Consider the following 16816-nt stretch of genomic DNA (forward strand, 5'->3'; position numbering starts at 1 on the left):
GAAATGAATGGAAGTCAATGGAAAGTCCCCACAAAGATAGCAAAACAAACATGCGTGTGTGTGTGTGTGTGTGTGCGCGCGCGTGCGTGCGTGTATGTATGTAGCCAGGTAATCAGAAAAGTTACTGTTTTGTGTTTTTGCAGTGTAACAGTAAGGGTGACCCAGAATATTGACAGATGAATCATTATCTCACCATGAGGTTTGCCGGCATTTTCTTTAGTTTGCACAGGAATCCGGTGTAGCAGAGGCATAAAATTCCCATCACCAGGGCAATCAGAGAAGAAATCAAAACAGCTGTAACGACGACTAAAACCAACAGTCCTGAAAACAATCATGGAATGACGAGGAATTCAGTCAGACTGGAAATGCTGGATCTGCCCTCTGACATCACACTGGGATTTACTGTCTTTAAATGTCTATTTTTAAACTCAGAGGGCTGGAACTTACACTGCAAAAATACAAAATCTTATCACCTATTTTTCTAGTTTCTAGTCCAAATATCTTAGAATTCTTGAAATGAAACAAAACTAAATTATAAGTAACTTTTCAGCAAGATATAGCAAGATAATCAATAATTGCTTTGTAATGATGAAAATGTGTAAGTTCCTTGGGCAGATTATTTCCCTTAAAACAAGACTTTTAGCCATGTTATAAGTGAAATAATTTGCCAATGGAACCACAACTTTTTCATCCATATTCAATAATTATTTACTTAAAATAAGTAAAAGTCTGAAAAGTCCATTGTAAGTTAGTTTTGTCATATTTCAAGTGTATTAAATTATTTTCAGTAGAAAGTTTACAAAAAATATATGGTTTTGCAGTGTATGTTGAAGAACCGTTTCTATTTTACAGTGTTATTACAGCATTTTCACTGTAAAAAACAAAACATTATAGCAACTACTTTCGGTCTGGTTTTCTCTTCAAATATATTTGTACACCTTAAATGAGACAAAACTAACTTACAAGTAACTTTCCAGCAAAGTCTGAGAGCTTGTTTTAAATCAATAATTCCTTAATATTGATTAAATAGTGCTAGTTCCATTGGCAGATTGTTTTCACTTATAAACAGGAAAAATGACTTAATACTAATCTGCAAGGGAATTAGCAATTTTTTCATAAATATTATTGATTTAAAACAAGCTCATATATTTTGCTGAAAAGTTTCTTGTAAGTTAGTACACCTTAAATAAGACAAAACTAAGATATTTGCAGTAGAAACTAAACCAAAATGACTTAAGATTTTGTGTTTTTGCAGTGTACTGTACTTCATTGAACAGAATCTGTTGTGGCGGTCCAGCTCACCGTAATCTGGTTCTGAAATGCTGGTGAAGGTGCAGTTCCACTCGGACGGCTGCGTGTTTTCGTTCACTCGGGCCTTGGGAAGCACCTGTATGCAATACTCCACATCTTTCTCCAGGTTGCTGAGGATGAAGCTCCCATTATGAGCTTTCAGCTCCTGAAAATAATTGAGACATAAATCCACAAGATTTTTCTGTGTTCATCACAGCTGAGTCATGTTTTCTTTAAACATGATTATGAATCGGAGCAGCTGAACAGATCCGTCCAGACTTGACCGAAAGGTTTGGGAGTGAATCATGTTTCCTTTTTCTCCGAGCCTCATTTTAGCCCAGACAGTTCAAATGATGTGGAGCGATTAGATTCCAATTTATTCAATACATTGTTCCCACAAATCTGAACGGCGCCATCTTGGTAGGCAAATGCAGAAAGCATAGTGGCCCCATGGCCAACAAGAAGAAAATATGTGGATACTATTGACCAATGTGTGAGAGGAATATATATCTGACAAGTAGCTGATAAAGACTGAAACATGTTAGGTGAATCAGGTAAAAGCATAAGAACAGCATCCTCCTTTCCTACAAAGATAAAATCTGTAGTTTACAGTGTTGGAAGATATTTTTAACTAATCTTTGAATGGAGTTTTAGCTGTAAAGTAAAGCCTAAAAAAGAAAAAAGAAAATCCTGCACAAAAGAGAAAGTAGAACAGAGATTGCACACAGGAGATCAGAAGGAAATATTTGCTGTATATAAGAGAAATTTGATATAAGTATTTTACCTGAATTTCTCCATCATTTCCTTTCCTCCACAGGACTGTGAAGCTGAAATCATAGTTTATAGCCTTTGTGTATCGACCTAAATCAGGCATCGAAATGTTTCCCTGGATGCACGTCCCCCATCTGGCCACCGAGAGCAGCGGAGGACCAATCACAGCTTTTCACACAAGAACGAAGTAAAAGTTAGTTTTATACAACACTATACGAGGGCCATTGCAGACAAAAACCAGGGAGAACATTTATGGCAAAAAAAAATAAAATCTGAAATTTTGAGATTAATTTCAGCAATTTCCTTAAATTTCTTTTTTTTAATTTCTGAGTTAAAAAGCTGAAACATTTCTAGAAAAAAAAACGCAGAACCTTTCTAAAAAAAAAACCCAAACATTGACATTTCTGAAATTCTAAAGTCGAAAATTAGCTAGAATAGATTCAGAAATTTTGAAATTATAACTGAAGGCTATGAGATTAAAAAGTTTAAACTTTGCTGAAAAAACTCAAATTTTCTAGAATAGATTCAGAATTTTTGAAATTATAACTGAAGGCTATGAGTTTAAAAAGTTTAAACTTTGCTGAAAAAACTCACATTTTCTAGAATAAAAACTTGGAAACTTCTGGTTTTGTGAAGTTGAAAATTGACTATATAAAAATCAGAAATTTAGATTTCAGAAATTTTCTTGAAAAAAAATCTGAAATTTCAGAGTTACAAAAGACAAAAATGTTGTCTTTTGTAAATTTAAAAAACATTTAAATTTATGAGTTTGTAAAGTCATAAATTTCCTAAAATAAACTCAGAAATTGAGATTAATGACATATTTCTTTAAAAAAAATAAACTTGGAAATTTCTGAGTTTCAAAAGTCCCCAGCTTTTGAATTTGGAAATCTTTTGACCTTCTAAAGTAAAACAAATTCAACTTTCAGCTAAAATTGACAGATTTACTCCTTTTTTCCTTCAGCTCTGCTTCATTAGACATTTATGTATGAAGGCTTTTGTCATCTATTAAAACATAAAAGTCAAACGGAAACCGTTCCCTGTGGTTCAGTCTTCACCGATCAGTAGTGAAACAAATTTGGGCGACCTGAGCCATCCTTACATATTTTACATATTTTAGCATAGAGGAATATTAGAACCTTTATGAGGCTCAGAGTTCATATGTAGATGTTGACTTACTGTCTGCTACAGGGTGAAAGGTGATTGTAGAGCGAGGAGACGTTGTGCTGTTGTAGAAAGCCTCGACAGCAATGACGTGGTTCTTCTCGGGGTTCTTCAGATTCAGCTCGCAGGATGTTGAGTTTACTGGATTACCCTTCATTTCACGTCTGCGCAGCAAAAGAAACAGCTGAACAGATACTCTCACATCAGTAGAGGGACTTTAGCGATGCTTTTGACTTGTTCTTTTTCCAGTCTGGTGCGATTATTCAGCAACAGGAATTAATTTAAAAGCAGGACGTGGCTGCACATGTTTTAGTGCTTTTCGGCATTTCAGCTGCCTGTGATAGCTTGGACCACAGGACTTTTCTGTCCCCACTTGGCTCGGCATCAAAGGAACAGTTTTTTATTTTGGGTTCTTCTATGGCTTTTCTCACTTGTGGCATCCCTCAATTACTTTATAAACCTTACTACTGTTAGCATGTAGCACTAAAAGTAGTGGGTATTCTGATCCACTATTTTGCTGTTGATATTCAGATCTAGTTGCCAATTGAGCAACATAATCACTCTTGAACTGTCTGAATTATATTAAAACTGGGTAGAAAAGGAAATGACAATACTGACCCTTTGCTGTCAGGAATATGTTTTACTTTAAATTATGCAGACTGCTGTGAAATCCTTTTTTTTCCGATTAAGAGAAATTCCCAGGATGACGTCAGATCTTCCAACCAAAGATCTTGAAAAGTGATTCATGCTGTCATTAACTCTCGGTTGGATTCTTGTAATTCGTCATATGTTGGGTTAGATAAATCATCTCTGCATCGCCTACACACCAACCAAGCTACTAAAAGGATCTGGTTCTGGCTTCCTATTTGTTAAGCATTGATTTTAAGATTTTATTGCTCAATTTAAAGGCCTTATATTCCTGTGACATTAACATCCACACTCCAGTAAGAAAGAGCACCAATCAGTTTTTCTCCTTTGAGACTTTTAAATCTTTGCTTGCTATAATCACAGTTTATGGTGATTAGAAATTAGCATTTTGTTTAAACTTTATTTTAAAATATAGATTTCAGTAGTTTCATGCAATATTTGAATCTTTGTGGTTCCTGAGTTGTTTTTGATCACTTTAATAAATGTTTCTTATCTGAGGGGGAGAATTTGGGTCACATGCTTAAAATAAGATCCTCATGTGATGATTTAGAGGTTGATTTGGAAACAGGGTGAAGTTTAGGGAACTGATTCTACTGTAAAGTTAAACCAGCAGCAAAACATCCGGATCAAATCATATCTGATTATTTCCAATTCCAGTGATAACATTTCTTATCATGGTAAAAATAATGATTTATTGTTATTTCAATAAATTCCAAAGTTAAGAAAACCACCAAACTATCACTAACGTTCGGATTCTTGCGTTTTAATCTCTGTTCTTTATGTGGCTGATGAAAGAAGTGTATTACAAATTAATGTTTTTTAAGAGCAGTATTTGTATTTGTGAGGCTATAATTGCTGTGGAGCATAGGCCTATTAGACTAAACAATAAATCAAATAGCTACATGATTAATTAAAATGATTTTCATAATTTCCAGTTGGACAACAATAGTTAAAGAGATGCTCCCCTTTAAGAGTGAAAAGCCAACATTTTGAAAAACACTGCAAACATTTGACACCATGTATGAAGTAGTTAGTTTGCAGTAGCTGCACCTTTTGCCTGTTTTCCCTGTCTAAGCTGAGTGATGACTACTTTTCAAGTGCAATTTTGGTTATTTTGGATATTAAAAATGTTTTCCGGTATTAAATATTCTTTTGAAATTAAAGTTTTTTCATCTTTTAGTGTGTACTTGCATTAATATCCCATTACTATTATTATTATCATAGTTGAAAATTATCTTAGAATGACAATATTAGTTTTTATGTTACAATAATTTCTGCACAATTTATCCTCCAGCAAAATTTGCAATCATGACAGGCTAATGACGCACACCTGCAACCATAGAGTATTACATAGTTCTTACATAGTTCTTATCACTTTTTATCATCATCACAATAATATTAATTACAGTTTTTTACTTATTTCAGTTAACAAAAATGTCTTCTCAATTTCAGTTTTCGTTATTTCTAGGTAACTATGACACAAACAGCTGTTGAATACAGAAAATGCCATTTTCTGCCATTGTTATGGCGCCCCCTCTAGCGCAGCGCCCCTTTGTGTCGCATATAGAGCACATACTTTTTTGCGCCACGACCACACAGATATTGTTTTAAAATATGGCCAACTCCCAGCTCCATTAATTTCCTTGCAGGGCAAACATCTGGAAACAGTAAAATACTGCAGAAATTCACATTTTTAGTGATCAGTTAGAGATGATGGAGAACAAAAAACCGTTAAAAATGCCACATTCATCACGATTTCCATGTAAAAATGAATCACATTGTTCAGCTAGACGCGAAGCCTGAGAGGGCGAGGCGACCTGAAACCGAAACCCCATCCGGGTGGCGTTTTCAGAGAGCAGCGGGGCTCTCTGCGGTGGCAGCAGCCCAGCGAGGCGCTGCAGGGATGGAAACAGCGCTCACTGCAGGAGGACGCCTCGGAGGGAGCCAGAAACCAACCGCCATGTGTCAGATGTTCCATCAAAGGAGATCCAGTCAACCGCATATTTACAGACACACTAGGCTCTGAGTGAAAACGTGACCGGATTAAAAGGTCGCGGTCGACCGTGGAGGCAGAAAAACTCTCAGAAACAGGCACGATTGGTTAGTTTCTGAAGTGAATGCAGGGACAAAGCAGGCGTTTTTCACTATAGCTTAGTTTTATTTTATTGTAACGTTTTGATTGTCTAGGTTTTTAAGTGTGTTTGCTAGTTTTTATTAGTTATAGACACGGACGTGGCATGTTATTGTTTACGTCCGGGAATTTCGCGCATGCGCACAATGCTGCAGTCTGTTACCGTAGAATAATTCCGCTTACAAAATGAAACCCGGATATTTCGTATTATTAATTTAGTGCCACAGCAATGGAGAAAATAACGCAGAATAACCTTTTAAAAACAACTTAAAACCACTCATATTCATTTTTTTCTCCACGCCACGCACAGACCCGTTGCCATGGATTGATAAATTCAAGCTAGCATAATTAGCTGACCTACTTCCGTGACCCTCACTATTTTTTTAATTAAAATTTTTCTCTGCCCTGTGATATGTGCTTGTTGTATTGTATTGGAAATATTAGTTTAATGATGCTAGTTTTAATGATGTTTAACTTTAGCGCATGTTGAAATATTAGATTGATCATGATTGTTTTGAGTAGGCCACAATTTAGGTTAGATTTAGACTCATGATTTAATCAATATATAACTTAATCAGTAGAGGAGTTTTCTTAGATATAATGATCACGGTTTGATTAAAATTAGTCTATGCTGTTGAGTTTTTTTTAATATTAGATCACATTCTTAAGAAATTTACGTCATATATTTCTCTGAAAATTCTCCTAGTTCATTACAGCCAAAGTAGAAAACTAATAAGAAAATATTGACTGTCATAGATGTTTTAGTAATGAAGCTGCTTATGTCTGTTTTATACGAGTTTGAAGATATTATATGAAGCGTTTACTAATTTTTCCAATAAAAATCTGCTGTTTGGTGCCCTGGGCCAGAGGAGCGGTCAGGAGAGCTCTGTGCGGTTCAGGAACCAGTTTGAGGCAGTTTGAAATGAGAAACACAGATAACTGATCAACTTTGGTCCCGTTTTCTATGAGTAAAATGTTTCCCTATGAAAAGAACACATCTATTGTTCGTACCCTGGGAAAGTACGCAGGGAGGATAGCTTGGACAGCAATGAATTCATCCCTTGACCTTGGTACCACCTGCATGGTCTGTGGCGTACAAAGACCATGCAGGTGATCTGTTTGAGATCACCTCTAAACGGTACGTTAGACGCATCAGACAGTAGAAACACGCCTTGATATAAAAGTAATTGAGCTAAAACAGCTGGTCAGGTCACTGGGGTGGAACTGGAACAGCGCTCTCCAAAGTCGCGTCTTCGTATTTTGCATTTTTTCTCAGGTAATTGATGTTTCCTTTCTGACTTTGGTATCTGATGACCATGTTGAGCTGTTTGTGTGATTTTATGCATTTGATTGTTTGAATAAACTGGCTGATTGTGAAGTTGAATGTGACTGTATCAACAGACCTGGGGAGACGAGACAACAACGAGCAACAGGTAGAAAATATCTCGTTCTCTACAGTTGATAAGTTGTAGCAAAGTACTGTGCCCCTTTTTCTTTTACATCTCATACATTTAAGATTTTGAAAGCTAAAATATTAGCTTAGCTAGAGGGCGTGACTTTACGTTGCAACAAGTAATGTTTCAATTTCCCCTGCACTTTGGTTAATTTTTAGATGCAGAAGTATTTTATTACTATTTATTATTGTGATAGTGTATTGGATAATGAGTACTCAACAGAAGATACCATTTTAAAAAAATTATTAAATTATTGTTGAACATTTAACTGACTGGTGTTTAATCCAAACTTTTCCTGCGCCATTTTGTGGACTAGCAGGTGGAGAATGGAGTACCGTAATTTACCGACAGCTGGCGTAAACTGCTTGTGAGGGGAAAAAAATTTTCATTAGTTTGAAAGACTAATAAATAAATTCATAAACACACAAACAAAAGACATTACATGTGTAATTTCAGTCTGTTTTAGTTACATAAATGCACAATATCAGTTACTTAGAGTTTTTTCCTTTACTTATCACATTAAGCTTTTATTTCAATTTCTGTTATTTTGTTAGTTTTATTCAACTATAATAACGATGGTGCACACAAATAGCTCTTACACACAGAAAATGCCAACTACTAGAATTCATTTTTCTACCATTGTTATGGCGCCCCCCATCACACGGCGCCCATACAGAGCGCCACTGCTCACATATTGAAAATACACACAAAAACATCCATTTTATACTGCTGAACAGTGGGGAATATCGTCTATGTTCTAAAAAAAAGGACCCAAATATTGGGAAATGTGTAAGATGTGGTCGTCCTGGAAACCTGACAATTTGAACTGCATACCACAAACACAAATATGGCAGCTTTAAATCAAGCAGAAAACATCTGCTCACGTCTCACTTCTTCATTCCCTTCATAAAAGAGGAACAAAATGTCCTGAAGGTTTAATTTAAAGCAACGTGTGGAAACTGGATGCCTCAGCTTTATTTTGCTTGATAAAAATCAGAGTTCAAACGCAGCGTAAACATGTTTGTGGTGCTGATTATGGCAGATAAAGCAACAGAGGGTAAAACCAGATCAAAAAGCCAAGTGAGATTACGGAAAACTGACTCACCACAGCTTATCAGTGAAAATTTGAGTTTTTAAAGGAAATTAAATGGTAAACCAATTAAAGGGACAGCTGAAGTTATGTAGCTGTCAATTAACCACAATAAAAAATCTGCAAAATGTGCCAATTTTTTAATCAGTCATCAGAACAATAAATCAATTAATCACCAGAACAACCGATTAATAGTCAGAATAAACAATTAATCGTCAGAATAAACAATTAATTGTCAGAATAAACAATTAAGCATCAGAATAAACAATTAAGCATCAGACTAAATTGATAGATTAATCAACAACTAATATAATTGTTAGCTGCAGCTTCATTTGAACTTTTAAAATAGGCAGTTGTGAGCCTTTCAAGGTTTTAAGTATTCACAAATTTCAGCTGTTTGTGTTTTTCGGTGGTTGTGGTCATTAATCCCCACTGATACCGGGGTTCACTGTAACATGAAAATGATTGTTCAGTTAAATTTTCTGCACTTTTAAACCATGAAGGGAAAAGTAAAGGGACACAAACACTACAAACCCAGAGAGTCTTCAGCTTCTTTAAGGAAATCTGGTAAAGGTACAATGAACAGAGATGGAAGAACATGCAAAAACAACATGCAAATAATGAGAGATGAAAGTACAGCTTTGTTTTTTATTTAAAGTGTGCCACAGAAGTGAAAGACTGAGGGCAGAAAAAGAATCAGCAGCTTTCAACAGCACATAAACAGCTCCCAAAATGCTGCCGTTTTTAGATATAAATATATTAAAAATGTGAAAATATTAGGGAAACTTTGTCAAAATAAGAATAAATTTACACAGATTTAATAATTTTATCATTTTTAAAATCTTTCAGAAGGTTAGGATAGGTCACTTTAAAACCAAATAAGCCGCTGCTGGCCATGACCCCCAACTCAGCGATTTCATTTGGACTAGAAAATATCTATAAATAGATGCATAATTACACAACCATTCATCTTTGAAAAGCAGAAGTAGAGCCTCCTGCACAACCAACAAGAATACAGCAAGTGGTTTCTGGTTGGTGAGTCAACAAGAAGACACTTTTCTTTTCCAGAAGCCATTGTACCGCGGTAATAAAACCAGCTACACGAAAGTGCTGGAGCTCCTCTTGGGTTGCTAGGTAATGGGCTAGGCTTCACTGTGGTTGCTAGGTAACGGGCAGCGCCTGCTGATTTGTGATGCTACATTCCAGAGAGTTTTGAAACGGCTCACTTTCCAGACACCAAAAGACATGAACTTATTGACAAAAATCGTCTTCGTGTTTCTTTTTTAAAATGATTTGGCTGTTTTTAGAAACAGTATAAATGGAAATATAAAAACGTGCAGAATGTAAATTTCGAATTATACATTCCCTTTAAAAGACGAGCAGATGTTCTCAGAATCCTTGTATTCTTGAATCAGCAACAGTTTCTTTCACATGCAGCAAACTGCTTGATGCTAATATTGCGGCTAAAAGAACAGCTAATGGATCATGAAGAACTTAAAGCTTTAAGAGTTTTTGCATAAACTATCAGAATCGACTTTATTGGCCACGTTTGTGCAAACTAACAAGGAATTTGACTTCAGTGCCACTTTCTCTCAATGTACGGATGTTTTTAAGATAAATATATAAAAATATATGGGATAACATTTTTCTATTTTTGTGAAAATATTTGAATATACATCATTTCACAAAGAAGATTACAACCAGATTGAATCAGTGCAAATATAGGAGGTAAAAACAGCTGTCCAAGCCTGGGTTGCTAGGCGATGAGGGGGCGGAACTCTGCCGGGGTTGCTAGGTAACGGGGTGGGCACAGCTGCGAATAACGAAGGAATGCGACAGGAGGTTTTACGGTTAGGACCAGATATAAAGTCCCAAACCACTTCCTTAAATGAAGAGCTCAGTGTTTCCTTACAGGAATAATCTGCAGCTTTGTTATTTTTATGTTTATTTTAATCACAACAGCGCCAGTAAAGCTGAAGAGGCAGGGGATTTATTTTGTGGGCGACTCTGGCAAGAGGCGCGACTCGAAGCGTCTGAGCTGGTTCTTCTTCATTTCACAGGAGCTCAGACGTCTGCGAGGTTTCTCACAGAAAGAGGAAATCTGTCCGTTTGTGAAAAAGCAGCAGTGGAAACTCCCTCTGAAACACCGGGGGGAGTTTAGAATAATGAAGAAAAAAATAACAGCAAAAAAAAAAAAAGCTTTAATTTGACGCATGGTTCTGTTTCTGTGGAACTACGATGGGTTAAACTTCGAGGTTGGTGAAATGTCACGTAGTGTTTTACTTTATGCTCTGAGAGGAAACAAGTCAGCACTGAGATGTTTCCTGTAGCAAAGAAAAAATGTTGGGGAAAAAACAAACTTCCATCTGTGTTTTATCTTAACAAGACAGAAAATATCATTAAACATGCAAATCCTGTAATTTTCTGCAGTCATAACAAAATAATAAAAATAAACAATCACCAAGTTTTCCCTAAGAACGGATCAATATCTAGGAATAAATGCAGCAACAAGCCATGACAGAACCTCTACCATGTTTAAGTTACATAAACAGAACAGGCTTGCAACTAATGAGTATATTAGAAACTGATTAATCGATTATTCTGATGATTAATCGGATACAGAAATGGCAAATTCTTCTGAATTTTCATACAATATTAGAGATGCAATAAAAGATACAAATAAACAGTTCAATTCCTTTTTCAATTAAGAAAAACATTTCATTGCCTAAAATGCAGTAACACAGCATTCCTTTTTGTAGATTTGAACTGGGTGAAGCTAAAGCATATTTATACAGAAGGGGTTTTTATATATTAAATGGAAAATGTATGTATTTTTGTGCAGTTTTTGCTTAATTAAAACTCTGGACATGTTGGGATTGTTCAGTAAATATCCTTTTTTTAATCAGAATATATCAGTTACTGATTAATCGATTACTAAATTAGTTGATGATTATTTCAATAAACGATTAATCCTGACTAATCGTTTCACCCATAAAACAGAATTTTTTTTTAATTCTGAAATTTCTTTCTCCTGTGGAAGAGGACTGGGGCCACTGGAAAAAAACTGAATTATTACTTTATTCTAAGAATTCTGACTTTTTCTCCTCAGAATTTTAACTTTAAATGTAAAATTTTGACTTTTTTTTTTGCAGAATTCAGACATTTTCCCCCTCAGCATTCTGACGTTTGGTAGAATCTGACCTTTTTTTGTTTTGTTTTGTTTTGTTTTGTTTTTGCATAATTTTGACTTGTTCCTCAGAATTCAGAATTTTTTTTTTGCAGATTTCCAATTTTTTTCACAGAATTCAGATTTTTTTCCCCACATAATTTTGACTTTTTTCTAAATATTCTGACTTTTTGTAGAATTTGACTTTTTTCAGAATTCTGAATTTTGTTTCTCATAAATTAGACTTTTTTTTGGTAAAATTCTGACTTTTTTGCAAAATTTGAACTTTTTTCACATAATTCCAACTTTTTTCCGCAAAATTCAGTTTTTTCAGTATTCTGACTTTTTTTTCTTTCAGAATTTTGACTTCAATCTTCTGTGATCAAAAATCTGAATTCCTTTTTTTCAGTGGCTCTAATTGTCTTCCATACTTTCTGCATTCTTGATTTCAGAACAGAGCGGTACTCCAGTATGTTTTGGATATAAATTTGTTGTTGCTAAAGCAAACGGGAGCAAACCAGTCTCACCAGATGTTGGGGAGGAAATGACATTTCAAAAAGACACTTCCAGGGATTACGGGAAAATCTGACTATGAGGAAAGTGGGATTAATTACCTGTTCTTATATATCCGGAACTGCGTCCCTGGGGGGCTGCCAGGTCCCGGATCCCAGCGCAGGACATGATTTAAATTCAGAGACTCAATCCTGAGGTTGACCGGTGCCGGAAGGGACGCGACAGCTACGGAGAACCGCAGAAACACACCTGAGTAAAGGTAACAAGAAGAGCAAATCCACCTGGATCACGCACTTTCCTCACCTGAAGGGAGCTGAAGAATCAGGAAGATTAGAGGAAATGGGTTCATTCTTCAGGGATCCGATCATCAGAAAAAGTTCACAAAGCCGACAGCTGATTTTACAATCACATCCTGAGGATTAAAACGGTCCGAAAGTTCGCAGAGACTCTAACCCGTCCTCATGTTTACTGGAGAACCGCTTCCCAGTTAAAAACAGAACCAAGAGTCAAATATCGACTTAAACTGGGAACGACTCACGGAGGTCATGTGTTCAAACGGGGCGAGTCATCACAGCTCAGAAAGAAAAACGAAATCTTGTTCAATAACAACAGCCGCTCCTGAATGACGAACACATGAGCTGTCCAATGCCATTTACACGCCTGCTTCCGGCCCGCCTTCAAAATAAAAGCTTGTTTCAGACGTGAAAGGTTACATCAGCCTTCAGAATAAAAGTATGCTCTCATAAGCTTCAGAAAAACGTCAAATTTTTTAAGTCAATAAATGCATTTTTTATTTTTGTAGTTTATTTGTGCTGCACAGAAATGTAGGATAGTGTGTTAGACCCATAAAAAAGACTAAATAATAAACAAAATCAGAACTTTTCCTGAATAAAAGGTGAAAATTTGCTACAAAAAAATTCAAAAACATATTGATCTATCTCAAAACCCTTTGACAAAATTCTGTGTTTGAAAAGTTGATTTTGTTTTACTTTTGAAACTCAGAAATTTCAAAGTTTTCACTAGAATTTTTTTTAGATTAGTCTTAAAGTTTTAGAGTTACTAGAAAATTCTGAGAAATTTCTGAGATTTTTTTTATAGAAAATCTTTAACTTTTCAAACTCAGAAATTTTCTTTAACTTTCTAGAAAATTTCTGAGATTAACCTCAAAATGTCAGATTTTGTTTGTTTTTTTTTGTGTGGAAATTTACTTTTTTTAAAAAAAAAAATCTGAAGCGGTCTTAATACGCTGTCATAGAAATGTAATGTTTTTGCTCCTAAAGGCAATACCAGGATTTCTTTTAAATTAGGAGAATAAAGTTATGACAAAAGTCACATCAGCAGGTTAAAGTCGTAAAATTACAAGTAAAAAGTTTTTGTTTTTAATTCGAGTTAAGCTTTGATAAAGTTAGCCAGATCTGATATGCTGTTGCTCACAATCGTTCACTCAAGTTTGAAATGATTCAAAGTTATTATCTCCAATTGATCATAATTTGGTGCTGACATTTTAAAAATAGTAATTATTTCCTTAATTTAAAAACCGGACCCGAAGCCTCTACAAGCTGCTCAACGTTTCTCATTTTACTGTTCTAATTTACAACATTACTTCTTCTTTTTCTAGTATACAACCTTATTCTGGTAATTTTATGACTTAGTTCTCCTAATTTTATCATGTGTACAAACTTAAGGCCTGTGGGCCAAATCCGGTCTGCCAAAACTATTTCGGGGCCACAGAAATATAACTTCAAAATTAAAGTTATTTGCTTAAATATTATTTTATCAGTCAAATCAAATCTGCTTTTATTTGCATAGCTAAATTACATCTGGAAAAAAGATGAATAATAATTTTTAGTTATGAAAAGTTTGGATGTTTCTTTATTATTCCAAAGGTTTTGTGGCCATAATCAGGTTTGATATAACTGCTTTTACTCTTGGGCTCATAAAGTTTAATGACTTGTCACACGAATTGTTAAATATTAACCGACGCCATAAACTTTATCATTCACAGCCATTAATTTAAATCATTTTACATAAGATATGAACTGAAAATGCAAAGCATAAAATCCAACAACACAAAACAGGAATAATTAAAATGGAAAACAGAAATGTATTGATGATCATTTTATTGTTATAACTGGTCCTTAAGAATCTGCTTCGGTTTAATTTCACTTGTGTTTTTTTTCCCTATGAACATATCTAAAATGTAAAATTTTGGTCACAAAAGATATGTTTCATTAAAAGGAGATTTTAATTTGTCTGTAATAATTTTCAAGGAGATTATAAAATTATTTAAATAAGAAAAAAAGAATGAAATATATGCAAATATTTGTAACATGTAATAAAAGTTCAGAAAACAAACACAAAAATGAAAGTGAATATTTACTTTTTTTTCTTATTATTCTTTCCAGTGATTGTTGTTATTTTAACACGTGGTTGAGTGACAGATTTTATTTTTGTGGTTTCCTTTTGAGGTCGGGACTGATTATGTTTCTTCATTTTTTAACCTTTTTGCTGCCCCCTGGTGGCGCCAGCCGTCCACTGCAGCTTGAAAGAGTATGAAGGAATTTCATTTTTTAATGCTGGTGCGCCCCCTGCTGTTCATGACGGGAGTGAAAAGTTTATTTTCCAAGATTGAAATCGTAGAAAAAGAACAGTGTTTGAACTTTATTAGAAAATCTGGAATCAATACATATTTTCAATTTATTTTGGTTTTAACAGGACTGCTTTCCAGATTTTTTAGTTTTCTGGGATTATTTTGCAACTTTCTGATGTGGAGCATCAAGTCTCCTCTGTACGGAAGCCTCGATGTGCCACAACTTAATTACACAGAAATAAGTTGAGTTAATTTAAAAAATAAAAAAATAAAAAAATAGATTAATGCTTTATTTAAATAAATCTAAAAAAGTAAAATATTTTAAGTGGACATTTAAGTAAAGATGTGATTAGTAAGTGTTTCATTTTCAAGAAGAATTAAAGTGGTTAATGTCCGAAAAAAAGAAAAAAATCCAAAATATTTAGACTAATCTCAGGAATTTTGTAGAAAAAAAGCAAAGACATTTATGAGCTCCAAAAATAAAAAGTTTTTTGAGAATTTTTTCTAGAAATGTTGTGAATGATCTCATTTCTTTTCTTTTTATTGTTGAGAAAAAATAAAAACATCTCTGAGATCCAAAAGTTGAAAATTTGTGAGAAAAACAAAACTCAGAAATGTTGAGAATAATCTCAGAAAATAATAAAAAAAAAATTCAAGTTTCAAGTTTTGGAAATTAAATGAGTTTTATAAGTTAAAAAAAATCACTGATTAGTCTATAATTTTCTGACTTATTTCTATCCAAGTTTTGACTTTTACAGCTCAGAAATTTCGTGGAGGTTTCTGGAAAATTGACGATATTAATCTCAGCATATTTGAGTTTTTTTGGCAGAAATTTAAATCCTTTTCTTGCCATTGACAATGGCCTTAATACGCCATTTCCATGGCAACACGCAGGGATAAGAATCAGTTATTAAAGGAAGACAGTCTGTTTAATTTTAATTTTTTATTTTTGTGAACAAATAAAAACATACCAGCAAAGTGAGATTGTTCCTTTTTATTTTATCTATGACCAAGCTCTACCATTTGTTTTATGTAAACTTCACTAAATCATACAACCATGTACCCAACCTGTGTGAAATGCTTAAACCGACCATTGATATTGGTTTATTTTGGATAATTAATCCATGTTCTCGTCCTTTTTTATGATGGAGACCAATAAATAATAACTTTTTTCACCCAGCTCTTTGTTCCAAACTGACTCCGTTTACAGCTGCTCAGAAACTTCACTCTGTTTTAAAACAACCAAGAAATCTCCGTCTTGTTGTGTTGTTGTTCTGGATTTCCTCCACTTTGCGGACAGGAAGTTGGCTGACGTACAGCCTTTATGCAGACGGAGGGGAATAATGACAGCTGTGAGCTGCAGATGGATTCGTTTAACGTGAAACGGGAACTAAATCTTTCTCAAGGGAGAAGGTGAAAACCCAGAAGAAAACAGGAAGTTTTAAACGGGAACAACTATTCAAAATTCATATTTTGCACATTTATTGTACTTCCATTTAGGTTTCTACTGATATAAAAACAGATCAAGCCGTTTTTGGCGGGCAATAAGTTAATGTTTTTGGTAACGAGGCATTTCAAATTAAGAAGCGCTGCGCCGTTACCTAGCAACCCAGGCAGAGTTTTAATGTTACCTAGCAACCAAAGCGAAGCGCTAGCGTTTGGTCGACTGGTTTCACCGCTTTATGCGCTCAAAATGGCTGCTGGAAAGGTGAAGTGTTTTGTTTTTGACTTGCCATCAAGAAACTACTTGATGTTTTTTTGTTTGCAGCCATTTTCACGTGCGAGTTGAGTTGGGGGCGTGGCCAATGGCAGCAGCTAAATTTGGATTTAAAGTGACAAGAGGCCCTACAAATAAACAGGCAAAAAATTATCAGATTGAAATTTAATAATCTAAGAATGATTGTGTTAAAAAAAGAAGAAAAAAAGAGTAATGAACCTGTTTTGGAAGCAATAATAGAATAAAATCTACTAAAAAGTTTCATTTTATAAATATATAAAT

At 34.7% G+C, this 16816-nt stretch overlaps 1 protein-coding gene across 1 annotated transcript in view; it reads right to left on the bottom strand.

The window, feature by feature from the left end:
- crfb1 (cytokine receptor family member b1) overlaps positions 1-13012 on the bottom strand; it is a 14702-nt gene extending 1690 nt beyond the window's left edge. The window contains exons 1-6 of the mRNA XM_007575009.2: positions 12531-13012; positions 12329-12452; positions 3241-3389; positions 2075-2229; positions 1303-1456; positions 194-321 (exon numbers count right to left, since the gene is read on the bottom strand). Coding sequence (XP_007575071.1) covers positions 194-321; positions 1303-1456; positions 2075-2229; positions 3241-3389; positions 12329-12452; positions 12531-12576 — 756 coding nt within the window. The 5' untranslated portion in view covers positions 12577-13012. The remainder of the gene's footprint in view (positions 1-193; positions 322-1302; positions 1457-2074; positions 2230-3240; positions 3390-12328; positions 12453-12530) is intronic.
- Between the last annotated feature and the right edge of the window lie 3804 nt (positions 13013-16816).

This window comes from Poecilia formosa, unplaced genomic scaffold (assembly GCF_000485575.1).
Source record: "Poecilia formosa unplaced genomic scaffold, Poecilia_formosa-5.1.2 Scaffold367, whole genome shotgun sequence".
Taxonomy (NCBI): domain Eukaryota; kingdom Metazoa; phylum Chordata; class Actinopteri; order Cyprinodontiformes; family Poeciliidae; genus Poecilia; species Poecilia formosa.